Genomic DNA, 21,643 nt, shown 5'->3' with positions numbered 1-21,643 from the left:
GATGAAGATGTTGAAGAGCACTGGGCCCAGAACAGAGCCTTGGGGCACCCCACTACACACTTCCCTCCATGTAGATGTGGTTCCATTGAGGACCACTCGCTGAGTACGGCCAGTCAGCCAGCTACGGATCCATCTGGTGGTGATGCTGTCTACCCCACATTTTTCTATCTTGTCAAGTAGTAGGTTGTGATGTACTTTACACAGCATTCCTCTCATCCACTAATTTTGTCGCTTGGTCAAAGAATGCAATAAGATTTGTCTGGCATGATCTATTTTTGACAAACCCATGTTGGCTTTTAGTAATGACTTTGTTTGCCTCTAGGTGTTCGTTGATTCGTTGTTTGATTGTCTTTTCGAGGATCTTCCCAGGTATTGAGGTCAGGCTGATAGGTCTGTAATTTCCTGGGTCCATTTTTTTTCCTTTTTTGAGGATGGGAACTACATCAGCTCTTTTCCAGTCCTCTGGTAGTTCCCCTGTGCTCCAGGGGAGCACAGGGTCAATGTGCTCCCCTGGAGCACAGGTCAATGATGTAAAGCAGCCTTCCGCTCACTCCTCTGGCAGTCTAGATTTGCTTGGACTACAACTCCCAGAAGTCTATTTGTTATCTTTGTTCCAAACCAAAGGGTGAGCAACTGTGGCCCCTTCATGACCTGTGGACTTCGACTCCCAGAATTCTTGAGCCAGCGTGTTTCTGCTGCTGGCTCAGGAATTCTGGGAGTTGATGTCCACTGGTCATAAAGGGGTCATTGTTGCCCACCCTCTGTTCCAGAGTCTCAGACTTGCAGTCTCCAATGGGCATATATGTGGATCGAAAACTATGAGAAACATCAGTGCTGAATCAGCGCTGAAGGCTAGTTTGGGGAACTGAAAAATATTATGAATTCCAGCAAGACAATGGCAAAGCATTCCTGGACTGCTGCTGCCAAGAACATCAGGTGGATGTAAGGACAAAGTTGTTCAGACTTCAAACTCAACACAATGGAGATTTTTAAACCGAAACAGATCTGGAAGGCACAGGTGGAGAAAGGCTGATTGAAAGGTGAAGTGGTTTGGGACCTCAAGGTCCAGCAAGGTACGATGACTCTGAGTGCTAGCAAACCAGATGACTGCAAGGAATATAAATCCTTCCATTCTCCACCATTCAATCAGAACTGAAACAGCTCCTTGGATGAGAAGCAAAATGTCTTCAAAGAAAAACAGGAACCTTTGGAACAACCATGACCTGGATGACTGAAAACCTCCATGTGGGGTCCTTGGTGCTCTCTGAACTTGCTTGTTTTCTTGCAAACATTTCATTATTTAAACTAGTAAGGAGTGCAGTTTGCTGTCAGTTTATATTCTGGTGGCTTGCCTGTCAGTGTTGGTGGGGCTGATCTTAGAGATTCTTTGGTTGGGTTGTTTACTGTTGGCTTCTTTGGCAGTTTCTTGATTGGGGTATTGTTTACTTGATTGTTTGTCTGATGTTAATCTTGGAGTTAACCTATGCTGATCCGGGTGCTGATTGTTAGTGAAGAGATGCTTGGGTCCTTTTGTTCCTTTAAGGGTTGGGTGATATATCTTTTGCACAGTCTATAGACCAGGGGTCTTCAAACTTGGCCCTTTTATAACTTGTGGACTTCAACTCCCAGAATTCCTCCCACGTGTGCCTGGCTGAGGAATTCTGGGAGTTGAAGTCCACAAGTCATAAAAGGGCCAAGTTTGAAGACCCCTGGTCTATAGACATTGTTAATGCCTATGTGTCTATTGATGGCTGATTTGTCAGAGTGCCAGGCTTCTAGAAAATTCCCTGGCATTTTTGGACTTGGTTTGGCCTAGAATGGTCACATTTTCCCAATTGAAACTATGGTTAAATCTGTCTATATGAGAATCTCCACAGATTTTCGATTAAGGAGATACCTGTGTACTATTTGGCATCTTTATTAAATTCACAAAGCAGTTTTAAATGTTTTTCTTTTAAAACATTTAAACATTTTTCAGATAAAAGGAAGTTTACACGTTTATTCGAAGAAACATCGTATTTATTTGATATTTTTTTTTAGTCTAGTTTCTCCCTGTGAAGCACGGTTGCATTGTTAAAAATAAAAATGCCTTAGTTTTCTACACCCAGAATTGTTAATATGGCCAAAATGAGAGACAGATGCAAAATGCTAAGAACTTTTATTTTTGCCATCTATGATGTAAGAAAAAAAGTTGAAAAAGGAAAAGGTAATTGTTCTAAGCAAAAACAAGTAAATTATTAAAGAGCTTTATTCTCATTTGGTGCACTATTAGGAACTAGCGATGTATAGTACCTGGATACTCAGTTAACATTTAACACTGCAAACATTAAACTGCATTAGTCTCAGATGTGGCTGACTGTCTTTCGTTTAAAATACGTACATTTGCTGCTTTTTGGGTTTCTTCCAACGTTTTCCATTGGAAAAACTAAGCAAGTTCCCAGGAAGAAAAATCAAATTTCTTGACTTTTTGCTTTTTGGTTCATCCTTTTCTAATTTAAGACTTCCTCTGCTCTAAAGGGATTCCTCTGCAAAACCAGGGATTATATGCTTGGGTGACAGTAGATAAGGACAGCTGGGATCCATGCATGAAGCAGTAAGTTGGCAGTAAACTACAAATAAAAGGAAACAAAAACTGCTTTACTGAAAATCAGACCATTTTAGAATTTAATCTAACGTCGCCTATTTTGATCATCCAAGAAGAGATAATTCTTCTCTATTTCCTGCTACCCAAATCTTCTCAATTGTGGGCTCAAGGCAGGTTGTTGGAACTAAAATCAGGATTTTCTGTATACCAACTACTCTTTCGTTAGGATTCAAAAGTCTCCAAGACTCCCCTGATGGTTCTCCCTAAACTATCCCAGGACACTCAAACCCTATCTTTTGTGTAACTTTCCCAAAGATCATGCCTGTCCATCACATCTCAAGTTGGGTGGTTCCGATAAAGGAGAATGTTTGTAACTCAGGATTGAAAAGGGGGGGGGGGGGTCAGCACTGATGTTACCTAGGTTGGGAAATGAAACATCTGCAAGAAAACAATCAAGCTCAGAGAGCACCAAGGATCTGTCAAGTTGGGTGATTGTCTTTCTAAAGGTAAGCTCAACTATTTTTGTTTTAATATGGGTTTTAAATTAAATTACTTCTATACACAAGCAGGATTGTTCTCCATATAATAAACAATTTTCCTTTGTTTTTTGGCTTAAATAGCAATTTTCGGATGCAGCTCAGGGCCACATTTAAAGCTTCACACAATACTCCAGAACTGGAAATTCTGTACCCGATCCTAAACATTAAGTACAGAAAAGTAAATTGGATATGAGGAATACAAAGAACCAGAGCATGAAATGCACAATACAAGATATTTGAGGTGGAGGACAAGTTCAGTGCACTGTTCAAACAAGAGAAATTGAACAATTCAGAGCTTTGAAGCTTCTTCTGGACATCAGAAGCAGACTAGATGACCCTCTTTTATCTGACACAACTGGGCTACTTTTAAGTTACCGCTGTCTTAATTCTTTCCTTGCTTTTCACTCTAGCCCTTATAATGTCTACTGTTCTTTTCTCTTTTCTTTTGACTGAGGAACACAAGATGTCTGGAGGGAAGCTGGAATTAAAGGAGTTTAAAATTGGTTTACTTGAAAAGCTTATTCTTTTTTTTAAAAAAAATCAAAATTTGAACATTTGATTTCTTCTTTTTTTTTTAACCCTAGAAAAATAGGGTTACCAGCTACTGGAGAGAGGAGAGGCAGGGGGTGTCTCAGGCAGGCAAGTTCCAGAAGCAACAATAATAAATCACATGGCTGGGCAAAGGCAATTCTGGGTCTTAACAGTGCATCATTATTGATCCACGTCTGAAATGCTTGGATTCATTAGCAAAGGCAGGGGCTGGAAGGCAACGTTCAAACACACCGTGATAGAAGCGGGAGAGATGGAGGAATATGATCCTGGTGAAACACCAGGCAGAGCGGGTCCTTTTAAAGTAAATGTTCCAAGATTCGATTCTTGATGTCTCAAATTGCAGCACAGACATTTCATCTGAAAGTAGAAAGTACCAGACATAACACACTGGCAATCTGTACTGGGGGGAGGGGGGAGGAAAGAGAGAGAAGCCTTCCAGGCAGTCCTCATTTCTGATTTCCCTTTGAAGCTCGTAGGGAGAGGGGAGAGAAACCAAACCTAAATGAACTGTTTCCCCAGTCCCCAAATCTTTGTGTGTGAGTTATCTACATTTCTTGCAAACTGGAACTGGATGCATCACCCCCAGTTCCACTAACTGGACATTCTCTCAACTCCAGCTTGACTCCCAGACTGAACGTGTGTGTGTGTGTGTGTGTTAGTGTTACATTTTCAAGAGCTGCCACCAAAATTACCTCCTGCCCTGGTAATCTCGCCTATTGCAAAAGGCAGATGTGAGATGCACTCAAACAGACCTAAGAGTCCAAGATCAGATACCTGCACAGAGGATGTTGACATGTAGCAAAGAAGCATGGGCATAAAGGAAAGTTAGTGTAAATTCCCATGCATCAGTTCCTATTGGTATGTTCCAAACCATGCAAAGTCAGCCCATGATTTATATAAATAACTCACACTTGTCTGCCCATGTTATAGCCCAGGGGTAGTCAACCTTGGCTCTTTTATGACTCGTGGACTTCAACTCCCAGAATTCCTGAGCCAGCTATGCTGGCTCAGGAATTCTGGGAGTTGAAGTCCACGAGTCATAAAAGAGCCAAGGTTGACTACCCCTGTTATAGCCGGTAATTCTATTTCTTCTAATTACATACCATGTTGCCACAAAGTAAATAGACATGTATAGGTTGCCTCTGACAGCTGGAAGTCAAGCTCTGGCATTTTCTGCTTTCTGTAATTCTACCAAGCTTCACTTATATGTGTGTGTTCAGTCTTATTTCTCAGCCATGAGGACTAGACTCTTCCCTTCCTTGTTAAATGTGATAACTGAAGTCTAAAACAGCATTGAGAATCACTTTTTTTTATGCCTCGGTGAAGCCGTACGTGTAACTGGCAAGAGGAAAAGTGTTAAAAATATGATTGACGCAGAACAGCAAAACAAAAATAAAAAATCAATAGAATAGTTTTTTCAGAAAGATGAACTGTTTAGCCTATACATCAATTTCCACAAGGGAGAGATGCAACTTCTTGCAAAAATACATTCCTGGGGTACTTATAAGTTAATAAGATCATGTTGCTTTGGAGACAAAATAGCTCACGCAGGTAACTGACCGTATAGCAAATGAGTGACAGATAGAGAGGGGTATTTCTGACAGAGATATTTTTGTTTGATTCCACCCGGCCAATGTCAGCAATCAACTGCAAATCAAGGTAACGCATTAGCTCAATAATTATTTTATTTCAGATCTGTCACTTTCCTATGTTTCAAAACTTTTATTGGGGCATGACAATGAAGCATACATAGCCTGAATAAGGAGCAGCTAATCTTGCTCCTCTGAAAGGGCTGCCCAGTTAGGGTGTGTGTGTGTGTGTGTGTGTGTGTGTGTGTGTGTGTGTGTGTGTGTGTGTGTGTCTAAGAAGTCTGAAAGTATATTTTTTAAACTAAACGCATTCCTTTGAAGTAGCTATACTTCTATCATCAAAGCTTCAAAAAGTATTTTTCTAACTTTCCGATTTGAAAGCAGCTATACATTAAATATCAGCACACAAAAAAGTCTGAAGGCGTTTTAAAAAGAAAAGTTTACTTTTTACTCTGCGTGAATAAAAATTCCAATTGATGTGCAACTACATAAATTATACATTCTCTCTCTCTCTCTCTCTCAGTATAGGAATTATACTCAATTATAAAGGAAGGGGGGGGGCGACAAATCAGTCAGACAAACTTATTATCTGCTGCCTTGTGTACCTGACAAACAGTAAAACCGAACGTGTGTGACCGATTCCCTGGCCCTCCACAAAGGGCTGCTTTGTGAGTTTCTAATATCCTTATCTGGCCTGTCTAGACACTCTGACAGCAATTGTCCATGCGGATGTCGGGACGCGCTCTGACCTCACTTCTTGCCGGCCTTGGGGGGGGGGTGCGAATAAAAGGCGACAGGAGCCAATTAACTTCACAGTCTAGAGGGCACACCTGGGCCTCTAAGCAACCTGCTGGAGGCAAGCAGGAAATCAAAGTTACTACCCCTTTTTTAAAAAAAGCAACTTGGAAAGCCAGTTCTCCAGAACAGCAAACTTCGGAGCCCCAGAGGAGAGGGAATACAAGCATTTCAAATTCAGAAAAATTGTCCCTTTTAGACGGTCGGTATTTCATTCAGCATCTGTGTCTATGTGCAGATGTGCGGACAGGCACACAAACGGGTTTTTGTTTCTAGCGGCAGAGATCACGTTCGACCTGAACCTCTCTATTTAAGCCAAATGAAAATAACTTTGCTTAATATTTGTAGACGACCCGACAGCAGATTCGGAGGATTTTTCCAACCCATTCCTCTTTGGCTTTGTTGAAGATTAAGCCACGGTTTTCCACCACCACCACCCCACCCCTCCATGTCCCCTTGAGCATTTTCAAGTCGGACAGTCCGGGACATGTATTCAACGGCAAAGAAATCCTTCAATAAGAGAAAGGAATTGGGGAAAGGGGTTTCTTTCTTTTCTCCCCCCTTCGTCTTCCTTTAAAGCTTTAGGATGCAGGATAATGCCCAAGACGCAATAAACCAGGAGTCCGCTTAGCCTCCCTCAAACCAGGGAGGATTTACAAAGATTGTTTAATTGATTTTTTTGTCTATTAAAATGCAGATCACACTGTCTGGAACTCAGAAACTCAGACACAGGTCTTTGTGTCCACTCAGCTCCATGAAGTCTTGTCTGCCACAGGCACAATGCTTCAGTTGCATGCGTTCAAAGGCAGGCTGTTCCCTTTCTTTTGTCTGGGCCTCTTCAGGCTGGGGACAGAATTGTGTGCAGTTTGTTGCACACAAACATGCTCAGGGGAAACTGCAGGCTGGGAGGGGAGAGGGTTTTTTGTTTTTTTTTAAAGAAAGAACAAGCCAAAGTTTCTCTTTAAATTGAGCAGAAACTCAAGGAAACCCAGCAAACCTTCTTCACAAGTTTACTCAGAAGTAGGTAACCTTGACTTCCAGGAAAATGTGCATTGAACTGCAGCCACCAATCAGTAAAGGGAGGGGATGGAAGGATGAAGGAAGCTCTCAATTAATTAGACAGTCATTTTAAAATATAAAAGTCGTCCAAAATCATTGAAGAAATACAAATGTGAAGAAGTATTCAGCATTCTTCCTACTCTCAAACAGGCAGGAATGAAGACGATAGGGTGGAGGCCCAGCCAGCAATAGCAACACACTATGCACATACTGTGTTCCCCAATTCTGGGCAAAAACATAGGAAGTTCTCAGACAGAAGACGAGAGATGCCTCTGGGAGGACCATGATTACTCAATTAACTTTGCATGCCACCTACTCTTTGTGCAACACTATTATCCACATTAGAATCTCAGCTGTCACTTTTTTTTTTTTTAACTGAAAAGCTTCATGCACACTAGCTTGTCCTTCCATACATCAACTGCCCGGCTTGATTGTTCATTTTCTGCACCTTCCCTAACCCTACTGCTGTGTGTCCTTCAAGATATAGCACACAAGAATTGTGTGACCCCCTGCCTTCAGTTCATGCAGCTGGATCTGGGATTCCTTTGGATCCCTCTGAAACCAGGAAGAATCCTCCAAACCCCAAGATTTATTTTACGATGTACTTTATAATCAAAATCTTCAGGGCGATGCACCATTACAAAGGCACATAAAATAAAAATCATTTTAAAAGGAAGTATTTGATGACACATCCCACAGATTAGTCAACAGGGGGAAAAAAATTACTGAACTCTTCAACAAAAAATGCCTGCTGGGGAAAAAATGTCATTTTAAGTAATTAAGTAATAGCTTCAAAAATAACATTTATATTACCAGCGTGCTTATGCAAGTTTGGGCAAATTTTAAATCTATTCAAATCACTTTAAAAATCCCCTACAATTAACTAAGGCAACAATCTTACATACACTTCATTAGACAGCAAGCCCCGCTTAATCCTGAAAAATTACTTTCCAAGGAAATATATGTAGAACAGGGCTGTGTGACTACACACATACCAAAAAAAATCCCTCTGGATATGAAAAACAAAGATTTATTGACTTAATTTACACAATTAAAATCAACTTAGCGCACATTTGCACTGTACAGTAACAGAAAAGGCATCTAATTTGGCTCCCCAAGTTGTGGGCCCAGTGACAGCTCACCAAGTACATTATTAGACACTCTTCTCTACCACAAATGCATGCTGGTAGCCAGGATTATCTCAACTGAGGCTCACCTCCACCCTGGAGACGGTGGGTCCGTATCAAAGCGGAACTAGCTGCTTTAAAAAAAAAAAAAAAACAAGGAGGAGACACACAAACATAGACAGCTGCAAGCCAGACATCTGGCTTGCCATTAGTTGGCAGCAATTGATTAAAGTTGGGGGGTTTAATTTAAAAGCATTTGAGGAGAGTATTCCCAGAGCTCCAAACTCAGAAGGGGGAGGGAACTGGCAACCAGGAGAAAAGATGCCGTATTTCTTAGGTCACCCAATGAGCTAGGCTGAAATGTTCTTTTCAGGAAGGATCACATTTAGCTTCGCAGTTGCACAATATGCCATATCAAGCTAAAAAGAAAGGAAAAAGCTCATACCCTACACAAGTTTCTAATTCTTATGGACAGCACCGAGCACAGAGTGCTAATCCTGGGAGATCTCAGCTGTGTAGTATAAAGTCCTACTCTTACTGCTACAGTATATTTGCAGAAACTGGATTGAATGATTAGTGCCTCCTGAGAATCTTAGAAGCTAGAAGGATAGGAAAGCAAAACTGGCTCCACTGAAGACAAGTGAGATAGTTAAATGTCCATCTTTTGGTTGAGGGATACACACACACACACACACACACACACACACACACACATATACAGTATATATATATAGACACATACATATTGTTTAATGGCAGGATCATGGAAAGTTGAGGGACTGCAATAATAATCATGTATGTTGGCAGAGAATTTCAGGAGGAAATGCATGGCACAAAAGCCCCTCTTAAACACCAAGTATGGGAAAGAAGAGAACAGGATTTACACCCAGGATAAAAAAGAAAAAAGTAAAGCAAGATGATAATTTTTTGGGGGGAGGTGTAGGGGGTTCGGGGAAAATATCTTAAACTTTAAAATAGAGCTTGGAATAGAGGCAACTTGATGTGGTTGTAAATTTGAAAGACACTCAGAATTCACCAAGAAATAAATGTGTGTTGGGAAAGAGGGACAACGGAGGACATTTCCAGAAAGGAACTATGCAAAATTAAAACAACAGAATAACAAAGTTGGAAGGGACCTCAGAGGTCTTCTAGTCCAAAGCTTTTCAACCTTTTCACCCATTGTACCACTTTTAGGATATGGCAATATCCGAGTACCACCAGTCGCCTAGCAAGGTGTCAAAAACTTGATGACCAAAAAAAAGGGAAAAAAGTGATGAAGTACTAGTAGTCCTCGACTTACAACAGTTCGCTTAGTGACTGTTCAAAATACAATGGCACTGAAAAAGTGCCCCCCAAGCCACAGCCGAGCAAGACACCTGCCTGCCCACCCAGTGGCGCTCTTCCTCCTGTCCGAGGTTTTCATTGTTGTGAACATTTCTGTTGAGAATTGGCAGTGGAGGTGGGGTGGGGGGTGTTTGGTTTTTATTCCCCCAGTCTGCTGGGTGGTTGCAGCAGGTTTTGGTAACTTCACATGATCCTGGGACACTGTGACCGTCATAAATATGAATCAGTTGCCAAGCATCTGAATGTAAATTACAAGACCCTGGAGATGCTACAACATTTCAGCTGATCGTCGCTTCTTCTGGGCTCAGCAGAAGCGTCAGGATCAGCGCCGAGCTCCAGCTGGAGCCTGGCACTGATCCTGGCGCTTCCACTGAGCCCTGACAGTCCCGAAGAAGCACTGATCCTGGTGCTTCCGCTGAGCCCTGACAGCCCTGCAGCTCCAGCCATCTCTCGCTCAGGCTTGTGCGGTGCTACCTCCGGTTCAGCTCATTTCCCTCCCCTGCTACCACTTTTCTAGGATGGTCGCGTACCACCTGCCAGGTGCCAATGTACCACAGGTGGTACCTGTACCACTGGTTGAAAAGCCTTGTTCTAGTCCAACCTCCAGAAACCCTGTATTATTTCAGACTAATGGTTGTCCAATCTCTTACCATAAAAACTTTTAGTGTTGGAGTACCAACACTGCATGTGAAATCTAGTAATGGGATCCTAGCTAGAGAAACCTGAGTTGGTTAACTTCAAGGTAAGGTCAGCATCGGGCTACAGTAAATATTCATGCATGGCTTAAGACTGGCAGTATTAACAGATATCTTCTAGATCAGGGCTACTCAAACTTGGCCACTTTAAGACTTTTGGAGTTCAACTCCCAGAATTTCCCAGCCAGCATGGGAGTTGAAGTCCATAAGTCTTAAAGTGACCAAGTTTGAGGAGCCCTGATCTAGATTATATATGTATTTCCAGGAGCTTAGATGCCTAAACAATTAAGACAGCACATATCTATGGTACCTTCAAATTACAGATAGTCCTCAACTTACAATAGCTCATTATGTGACCATTAGAAGTTACAGCCGCACTGAGAAAAGTGACTTATGACCATTTTTCACACTTATGACCCTTGCAGCATCCTGATAATCCCATGATTTACATTCGGATGTTTGACAACTGACTCCTATTTATGACCGTTGCAGTGTCCCGGGATCATGTGATCCCCTTTGGCAACCTTCTGACAAGCAAAGTCAATGGGGAAACCAGATCCACTTAATGACCGCGTTACTAATTTAAGAACTGCAGTGATTCAACTTGACAAATGTGGTGGGAAAAGTCGTAAAAGGGTACAAAGCTCACTTAATAAATTTCTCACTTAACAATAGAAATTTTGGGGTCAACTGGGGTCGTAAGCTGAGGACTGCATCCAGTTTTGGTCACCATGATGTAAAAAAGATGTTGAGACTCTAGAAAGAGTACAGAGAAGAGCAACAAAGATGATTAGGGGACTGGAGGCTAAAGCATATAAAGAACGGTTGCTGGAATTGGGTATGTCTAGTTTAATGAAGAGAAGGAGTAGGGGTAACATGATAGCAGTGTTCCAATATCTCAGGGGTTACCACAAAGAAGAGGGAAACTAATCAAGGGAGAGAAGCAACCTAGAACTAAGGAGAAACTTCCTGACAGTTAGAACAATTAACCAGTGGAACAACCTGCCTCCAGAAGCGGTGAATGCTCCAACACAGGAAGTTTTTAAGAAGAAACTGGACAGCCATTTGTCCGAAATGGTAAAGGGTTACCTGCCTGAGCAGGGGGTTGGACTTGATGACCTCCATGGTCCCTTCCAACTTTATTATTGTTGTTGTTGTTGTTGTTGTTACTACTGGTACTTCACGGTTCCGATATTAGCATTCTAGTTTACTGGGCTGTCCTTTAACTGAAGGGCATGGATGTGGTCACTGAGCTCAGGCAGAATTTTGTATGATAGGTCATGGCAAAACTGTGTTCCTCCACCCATCCCAAATTGTTACGCTGCTGTTCAATCAAAGTCACGCTCATGTGCCCAGCCTTCCCTTGGGGAAGCTGCTTGCTCAACAGATCCTTGTAACCCTGACAAAATAACATCATTCGGTTTCACATCAATGGCACTTTCAACCCTACAGAAAACCTCTTACCAGCTGTTAACGGCTGGCTGTGCCAGATGATCAAATGTAGCCAGCTGAGTAGCCAAAAGAAGAACTTTGAGCCTTACCCCCTCCACATCCCCACTACACACACAACCAGGAGCACAAATCAACTTCACTGCAATCAACAGGTGTCTGGCAGAGGTGGATGTTACACAGTTGTGTAACAGAGACAAAGAAGACCTCGTATTCATGCCTGGAGTTGGGTCAGTTTCATCTTCACTGATTTGAAAGAACATTCATTCATCTTTGCCTACTCCTTAGCCTCTGCAAACATTCCACCATCATTTTTTTCCAAGTAAAAACTAGAGGGGGGAGACAACATCACAAAAACTGCTTTAATGATGACAGCATGCTAAGGGAAGGGTTTACAAGAGGTGGAAGATGAAAGGGTAAACAACAGGGATTTTGTTTTAAAGGCAGACGCTTCTTGGAAGCCCAAAAGCAGAGAATGAAGACCACCATTCTGCCTTGCTACACTCCCCAAAGCGGAATGTCTATGGAGATTCTCAGTCATCCAGGTCATGGTTGTCCCCAAAGTGCTTTTTCAAAAGGCAACTGGACTTTGTTTTTTTCTTGAAGATGTTTCAGTTCTTATCAAAGAAGAAGCTTCTTGGATGAGAGGTGAAACGTCTTCAAGGAAAAAACAAAGTCCAGTTGCCTTTTGAAAAAGCACTTTTGGGTCCCCAAACCAGGTAATCTGCCCCTAATCTACCTGGATTCTTCAGGCACCTGAAAAGAGAAGAAGTCCAATACATTTGCTATCAGTCCAGAGTGCAGGACCCAGAATCATGAATTTAAGACACAGGGCGGCCGATTCCATTTGAATATTGCAAAAAAAAAAAATCCCTACAGTACAGGCAGTCTGACAATTAAATCAACTACCCAGAGATCTAATAGATATACTCTTCACTGGATATATTCAAGCAGGAGCCGAACAGCCATTTATTCGGAAGGCTTCCAACCGAATGTTTCTAAGGAAGTTCCATTAAGTTTAGACTAAACTAAGTTTATTGGTTTATGCACATTGCACAGAAAAAAAAATGGGTGGAACTTCAATTACACCACTGTGGTTGCTGTCTTGATTTATTTTTGACATCAGGTGGGCATCGCTGAATCAAGGATAGGTATTCCTGTAGCGAACAGTCATTCACAGATTAAAGTGTTAAGGCTCCCCACACTGGTGGGTTGTTAAGTCAGTGGTCTCATCCTGTACTACCGGTATTGAGTTCCACAGCTTAGTTCCCTCTGTGAAAAACATGGGAAGGAGAAAACCAAAGACCCTTCTTGATCATTCACTTTGTTGCCCTACAAATCTCACAGCCGACAGCAGCTGTCTGCTAGTAATTTTCATGCTTTGCTTACTCTGAAAATGATTTGGAAGAAGTATTTTGGAACTTACTGAAAGGGTGCGTCTCTTGCAGTTCATTAATGCAGCCACACTTTTCTCATGCTCACATGGAAACCTTAAAAAAGTTGGGCTGCTTTCACAAACAGCCAAAAAAAGATACACTCTTCCAAGGGCCAAAATACTTCCAAATTATTTTGCAAAAAGTGCACAATCCTAGTAATTTTCTTCATCGTGGCCTTTATTCAATCTCATCTCACATGGCAAAGTCATTCCCATTTTCCTAGACCTTCTGAAATAGGAATAGTAAACATTTAAAAGGAAAAGGTACAAAAATTGGATATAAAACTTTTCCCAGCTGAATGGATGTCAGTGATTATTTCTTTGCCCTTTGTAATTATTTCAGGGGTTTTAAATAACACAGGACTAACCCTAACATAGCAGAGACACATTCCCTCATACTCACATGGTGCTGTGCCTTTTCCAAAATGCTATCAACAAATATGATCTAAACAGGAAATGCTGATTTATCCCTTCGGAATCACTGGCTCATTAAAGTGTTTTAGCTGATGAGTTTTAGTTAATAATTTGGTTAGGATTATTTAACTGAAAGAATCTTAACTTCTGATAAGAATCTTCATCTATGCAGATAATCATTACACAGAACAGAAAACATTCCTATTTTCCCAAGAAATCATTACAGTATTACTCTCTAGAGGAGTCAGTAAGTTCCTGACATACTCCAAACTGTGAAGTCAAGATGACAGGCCAGGAGGAGGCAAGGACAAAGCACTACCATAACTCTGTCATTAAAACTGAATAGATCCAGTCACCACTAATCAAATTTGACTTTAAGGCTAGCTTTATGTTTAAAAAAAAGTCAAGAAGGATCACTTCCTTGAAATCTAACTTAAATCGTTTTTGGATATATTTTTTTGGAGAAATGGTTATTAAAAAGTAATGCTATTTGTGACTGAAGCATTTGAAAATATGTCTTTTACCTGAACTGCGATCCAGCTGGCATTGACAGAATACTCTCCAAATGGACCGAACCCTGAAATCATAGGAAAAAAAATTCTTTTTTTTATCATGGCATTTTGTTTTTAGGCAGTGATGAGCAGTCAAAAATGGCCATTTTATAGGACATGAACATCAAAATATATATATATATATAGCAAATGATTATCATAGGTCATGTACGTTCTTTCTCTCACCAGGACTGGTTCTCTCTTCCTACTTCCCAACTACCTTTTAAAAGAGGTTAAAAAGGTAAAGGCACCTAATGAACTTTCTGTAAGGATTTGAAGATCAGTTTCCTGCTTCTATGTCACCATCCTGAAATTCTTACTGTTTTGAGTTCATCTACTATACTAGTGCAAGGGATTTTTAATTTACTTTTGGCTTATCTTATACAAACTTGGTCACTAAATTCATACACACAATTGAATTTTATTATAATTAAGCAAATCACAGCTTAATATGATAGGTGAACTAGGTGGGACATGCATAGGGTTCTTTGAACCCATGACTTTCTCTAAAAATACCCATTTTAAAAGTTTGGGGGGAAAAATAGATCTTTACTCTGACTGTTCAAAATGTGATTGATAGCAAGTTAGTTAGAACCAGCTACAGAGATTAGCCAAGAATGTGATGGAATTCAGATTATACACACGCACATACACACAGAGAGGCTTATTTATTATATTAGCCCAATTAATTTTACAGGCAGATGTCTTCTCCTGATTAATCAATTTAGCCAGAAGACCAAATTTACATGATCTATGCTCTCCTTAAACCTACTCACTCACACCCAAGCCTGATCCTGGGCACGCTTGCTGTACTTAGAAAATAATGGATACTTTGTTCAATGAAACTTAAGAAAAGAGGCATAGGTCTAACTATCTTGGGAATTTCTACAAATAAGGAAATATATACTAAATGCCTAAGCATCAAGGCCTGACACTTTTAAGAGGGTTGGGACTTTACATAGCAAGGAGAACAAAGTGATTTCTCTCTAATTGAAAAAAATGGAGATCTACTACCCAGATAGTATATACAGATTTGGCCCAAACAAATCAATACGTTTGAGGGGGTCCTTGATGCTCTTGCTTGTTTTCTTGCAAACATTTCATTACCCAGACTAGGTAATATCATCAGTGCTCTTTTCAACCTTGAACTACAATATTCTCCTTCATTAAATCAATAGTTTGCTGTGATATCAAACAGCTCCTTATGCAGTACATCGTGGTTCAGAGTCACCTGATATGGAATAAAAAATATTTTTGAATGTTTATTACATTTCCCCCCAAAGATCCAAACTAGGTTTTTCTTCTTCCACAATCTGAAGAGTCCATTACTTAAAAAAACCACTGTGGTTCTTTAAAGTCAAACATACAGCACTGTTTTATATTCTACTTCTTTATATTGTACATCAGTGTTTCTCAACCTTGACAATTTTAAGGCATGTGGACTTCAACTCCCAGAATTCCACAGCCAGCAATGCTGGCTGTGGAATTCTGGGAGTTGAAGTCCACATGCCTTAAAATTGTCAAGGTTGAGAAACACTGTTGTACATCTTCAGGAGGAAGAGCAATATAAAATTAAAATGAATGTATTGTCCTCAGAATAACTTTTCACATCAGCATAAATATACCTTGATATTGTGCTAGATCAGTTACCCATTCTGCACACTCTTATGCTTATACACTAATCTCCATGGGATTTTACTCCAAAGCATTGCACATGTATCATGGGTGAATTCTCCTGCTCACATTTGTTGCCTTCCGATCTTTCTTGCTTTGATCTCCCCACTGTTCTTCCGCCTTGGACAGTGAGATGGGTGGCATATAAATTTAATAAATAAAATATAAATATAACAACATTAAACACACTCCCAGCCCAAGAGATTGGCAGCATTCACAAGAGGTCAGTCAATTTCCGCTTCAAAGCTTTTCAAACTATGTAAAACTGAGGCACAGAGTGACAAGGTGTCTATTGCACTAAGCCATAATTTGGTTTGTCATCATAGTTCAGTGACGGTGAACCTTTTAGAGACTGAGTGCCCAAACTGCAACCCAAAACCCACTTATGCATCGTCGAGTGCCAGGTGGGTGTGGCCCATTGTGTGGGCATGGCTGCAGTGGTAACAGCAGACTGGGTGGGACTAAAAAGTTCAATCAATCAATTCCAACTTTGCAAGAACTTTTTTTTTCCCGTGAGAAGTTGAAATTGACTGATTGAACCTTTTTTTTTTTTGCACATGGCGGTGGAGGCCTAAAGTTATAAAACCATAAAACTCAGCTGAAGGCCTAGGACTGGGGCGACGGTGCGCATGCCCACAGAGAGGGCTCTGAGTGCCACCTCTGGCACCCGTGCCATAGGTTCGCCACCACTGTCATAGTTTATAAGACAGGGCTTATGTTTTAGCTAATTCAATAAACAATGGTTAGTAAACATTGCATATAAACCCAGTTTATATCTCTAGGGTACACTTCTATATTCGCTATTTCTAATTTCCCAGAGAATTGGTTGCTCAGCAGTTTATCAAAGAAAACGAAAACTTTCCTTAAATCTATTTGGTGTGAAGTCTTCCATATCTGGTTTTACACAATAAGCACTTTCTGGGAAAAGCAGATTTCCAAAAGAATATACAGTGTCTGAAACTCAAAGGAAGAATGGCATGCTTTGGCTTTTTTTAATGAATAACTTTGTTAACTAGCAAGCCATAACTGGTATTTGTAGATGTTCTACCCCAAGTAAAGGTTTAAAATGTTCGAGACGGGTGAGATGTCACATTTTTTTTCAATGAGGTAGTCCTCAACTTACAACCATTCATTTAGTCCAGGGATAGGCAACCTTGGCTCTTTTATGACTCGTGGACTTCAACTCCCAGAATTCCTGAGCCAGCCATTCTGGCTCAGGAATTCTGGGAGTTGAAGTCCACGAGTCATAAAAGAGCCAAGGTTGCCTACCCCTGGTTTAGACACTGTTCGAAGTTACACCGCACTGAAAAAAGTGACTTAGAATCAGTTTTCAAACTTACGACGGTTGCTGCATCCCCATGGTCATGGGATCAAAATTCCAGCGCTTGGCAACTGGCAGGTATTTATGACAGTCACCACTGACCCAGGGTCATGTGATGGCCATTTGTCATCTTCCCAGACAGCTTCTGACAAGCAGAGTCAATGGGGGAAGCCAGTTTTACTGAACAATTGCAACGATCCACTTATCCACTGTGGCAAAAGGTTGTAAAATGGGACAGAATTCACTTAACTGCCTTGCTTAGCAACAGAAATTTTGGTAGCAATTGTGGTTGTAAGTTGAGGATTACCTGTATTGTGCTTGAATGGCTGCCCCATTGCTCCTAGAGCAGCAGGTGGAAGAATCAAGGAAAAAATAGCCTGCCAGAAAGTAATGCACAGCATTCAAAAACGCCTAAATATATATATAAAAAAAGCTTTTCCTAACATTACCACAAAAGACTCTTGAGTGCCTACAGCAGCATTGTTATCCATCATAGCTGAACAGGTATAAGTATTCAAGCAAGACACAAAGCCTTATTTCCAAATGGTTGTTTGTATCATTACAAACTGTTATACATAAACACAAAAAAATTAGGAAGTCCTTCGTGTCCCAGTGATGTATGGAAACTACCATGTATAATTCCAGAAGCAATTGATCTGGACTGTGTCATTTTAGAGCAAAGAGATACCAAAGTATTAAAAACAAGATTTCTAAGATTAGATTACAAGACAAAAGGCTTATTTAGAGTAGAAGGGCTGCACATACTATACTGCAATGTGGTTTGAATCATTTTGGCTGTGTTGTGTGAACTCAGCCGCTGCATTTTGTAAAGCACTATTTATGACTCAACATGTGGTGTAAATTAAACCTATTGTGGTTCATTGATTATACCATGGTTAAACTAATTCCATTTAGTGCAACATGTGAACTCAGTCAGACTTATTATTTGACCCAGTCACATCTGTCAACATATGCCAATGCCTCAAAGACATTCTCCAAAAGGCAGTATTTTGCCAGCATGCCCACTATATATAGTTCTCCATATTCTTTGTTGTCAGGAAGAAAAAAAAGGTTTTCACCAAGGTTTCTGTGCCTGATTGTACTCACCAGAGATACTACGTACATCTGTTTAAAACCAAAGTTTTTAATTCTCTAAAAATCTATCCTCTTTTTGAAAATATAGTTGTAAAAGCTAAGTGTAATTCCAGGGAACTGAACATTCTACAGGTGCCGGCTACATAGCCAAGGCACCAAGAAATGAAGAGAAGCCCCCCCTTGCTCCCCCCCACCCTCAGGCAAAAGGCTCCTTTGTGCTCCCTTCTTTCTTGCTTAACCATGGCTGTTGCTATCAGATAAGAATTCAATAGAGTATTTTGGAATCCCTTTGGGCACCCTCACTAGAAGCAGCCAAGGCTAATTAGCAGGAAACCAGCTGCTCCCAGCTGCCAGATTTTTATGGGATTATCTTGATCCTGAAAGGAGCTACACGGACACGCACATGTTATTCAGGGCACTTGGCATGAGTTGGTGCATCGGAGCATGCCAATAACATAGGTACCCATTTGAAGATTTTATCCTGACCAGGGTCTGAAAAATGGGTCTGAAAAAAAAGCTGCTTTGTATCCTATATTCCACAGGTGTGTGGATACTTCACACCACAGAGCATGAACTGCAGCTTGCCAGAAAGCTCCCATTTCAGCCTCTGCAAGGGGACATCATCGCCTGGCACCCTTGCCAAGAGTTCACTGGACTCGTTCAGCTCCAATTAAGGCCGTAACAGTAAATCCCAAGGGCGCCTCCCTACTGCCACAACTCCAGCCACTGATGGGGCAGGGCAGGTGGAGCTGCGTCCGTCAGTCCCCCGGTCAAAAGACTGTTCTCATGCAGCCTCACCACTAACAGCAACCCCCTTTTGTGCCCCGCAAGCCTTTCAGAGATGGGCCTCTCCTTCCCGCAACTTCATGTTGCCCCTCCTCTCTAGCCCAACTTGCTGTTTCAAATAACCACTGCAGGGCTGAGGGAGCTTTCAGCAGTTACTCTTTCTTTGAAAGCAATTCTACTGTTACCAGGGTGTGGTTTGGGGGGCTACACTGATTTAGGAGCTCAGGACCCGGAGGGAATCACACAGGCGGGGGAGGTGGGGGAAATGTGACTTCAAGACCTCTTGAATGACTTCAGATTTACCAGCTGCCATCAGACTGTCTTTTGGAAACAGAAGGAAGGTACCCAACAGCAGGGAGGGGTAGAAGGGGAGGGAGAAAAACTCTCACACACAACCTCTATGCAGATCCCACAGACAAATGTCCACACAGAGATGTCCATACTTCACATTTCATGGCACTTTTCCCAGGAGGACAATCAGATGTTTCCCCCTTAAAATGGGGAAAATGAAAAAAAAAACACAATATCTACCATATTACTAACAAGTAGCGCCACCTTGAAATGGTGACAACACACTTTCTATATCAGAATAACCCCTAACCTTCTGCTAAACAAGTCACACCCGAGGTTGTGCAGTGAGACTCACCAAAAGATCCTCACACATCTATGTGTATCTTACACAGAGAGGATTCCTTCTACTCCTCCTTCTCTCCCTTCACCAACCACTGCTAAGGAGCCTCCTTGCTCATCTACCCCCAAACACTCATTTCTAATAAACTCAAGTTTTTGTAGAAAGATGAAGCATTATGAATAAGTATAAACAAACATGACAAAAAGCTTCCCACTAGTTGGCAACAGCCTATGGGGGCATTATTACAAGAGGCGAGTTAGAAAGGCTAAGGAAAATTAAAAGAGAATAAAAGATTTACGGGAAAGACAGACACTGAGAGGAACACGGGGAGCAAGTCATGGGTTGAGTACATTCACAGATAAATCAAACAGGACCGTTTTTAAAGAGGATTGCATTACTCGATCCAGTTAATCCGGAATATCAATACTCTGGAGAACGCAACATTCAGGAGGGAAAGGGAAAAGACATACTTCACGTGGAGTTGTTTTTTTTAAAAAAAAACCACAGGACGACCCACTCTGTTATATGCTTAAAAGAGAAAGTTTATTGAAGGAAGAGGAACAAATTACTCGATGGGGCTTATTTTACATTATACATCTCCCCTAACCAGGAAAAGGAATGTCAGGCTTTAATGTTCGTGCTGGGACCAAAAGAAAAGAGGAACTATTTTGGGGGTTTACTTAATGCGGGGGGAAGACGAAGCTCAACCCTCAAACCTTCCTCTTCCCTCCCCCTTTGGAATGGTCCCACTCCTCATAGCCCCCCCCTTCCTGTTGTCCTCTCCCTCCGCCCTTACCAGTCACCACTACGGGCCGCCGGGTCTTCTCCATGGCTTTGCTTCCCTCGCTCTCTTCTGCCCGACCAACTTGAGGCGACTGACTGGAGGAGTGAGCAGCAATCCCGCCCCACTCAGGGTCTAGACCCCGCCCATTGGAGGAGATCGCGTGACCACACCCAAGCCCCACCTACTCGCAGCAGAAAGAGGCGGAGGCACGGCGCAGGGAAGAAAAACAATAGAGGAAGAACGTTTGCAAGGCTAGAGCGGCACAGCATATTTATCTTTGCTTTTTAATAGTGCAGTCACAAAGGTCGTTCTTTCCCAATCTCCTTCAGTACAGAAGGACAGCAGAGGTTCTGCTCCATCAGCACATCGTCCATGCTAAACTGCACTGATTAATGGCCATGACTTCCATACCAAAGTCCCCTGGGAGTTGTAGTTCTTTCCCCTTAATCCTATTAACCTTTGGTCTAATACCATTTTTATTTCTATAATGGTATTGTTGCTGTTATCATTATATGCTGCATTTCTTACAAAGATGCTTTGACAAAATAATTATATGGGAATGCCTTATCCAGGATTATCAGATCCTCCCTAAGGCTTTGGATAAATATTTTTCTAAGCCCCACCAGGCTTTATAAAGTAGACCTTTTGCACACAAAGTATATGCTGTATTACTCAGCTAACCTAGGAGAAATCAAAGTTTGTCACAGTTGTCTGTACTTTATCTAAGTACAGTACTTGAAATACGCAGCTGAGTCAGCTAAACTATGTAATGAAACCCAGCCAATATCATAGCAAGAACAAAGGTTGCATTCCTGTTACTATTACTGTATGGTCTGAAAAGGATTTTAAAGCAAACAATTACCAGATACCATTGACCTGCTTGACTATTTTTTCCAGGAAAAAACTGCCGGATGTTTAATCTTTATACAGTATGTAACCTTTACCTCTGGCAAATATCTTCTCAGGTGTTTGTGCTAAGTGTAAAATGTGTTTATTTCCAAACTTTCATTAGGAGCTCAAGACAGTAAGGTATATGTAATAATCCCTCTTATTTTTCTCCAGAACAACAAACCTGCTGAATAGATTATGCTGAGATAAACCAATAGGTCCCTTTCACCCAGAGCAAGTGAAAGTGCACTAGAATCCAGGTCTTCTTACATTGCAACATACAGAATATTTATCATACTGTATTCTTTGTTCTTCTCAAGAAACATTAACT

General features: G+C 41.3%; 1 protein-coding gene across 1 annotated transcript in view; it reads right to left on the bottom strand.

Moving 5' to 3' along the window:
- The window catches only part of PGPEP1 (pyroglutamyl-peptidase I), a 33,367-nt gene extending 12,860 nt beyond the window's left edge, over positions 1-20,507 (bottom strand). The window contains exons 1-2 of the mRNA XM_015809993.1: positions 20,437-20,507; positions 14,107-14,159 (exon numbers count right to left, since the gene is read on the bottom strand). Of these exons, the coding sequence (XP_015665479.1) occupies positions 14,107-14,159; positions 20,437-20,470 (87 nt within the window). The 5' untranslated portion in view covers positions 20,471-20,507. The remainder of the gene's footprint in view (positions 1-14,106; positions 14,160-20,436) is intronic.
- Between the last annotated feature and the right edge of the window lie 1,136 nt (positions 20,508-21,643).

This window comes from Protobothrops mucrosquamatus, unplaced genomic scaffold, assembly GCF_001527695.2.
Source record: "Protobothrops mucrosquamatus isolate PMUCROS unplaced genomic scaffold, P.Mucros_1.0 scaffold6, whole genome shotgun sequence".
NCBI lineage: Eukaryota > Metazoa > Chordata > Lepidosauria > Squamata > Viperidae > Protobothrops > Protobothrops mucrosquamatus.
Note: the sequence above shows the minus strand (reverse complement) of the source record. Positions and strands in the feature narration are given on the sequence as shown.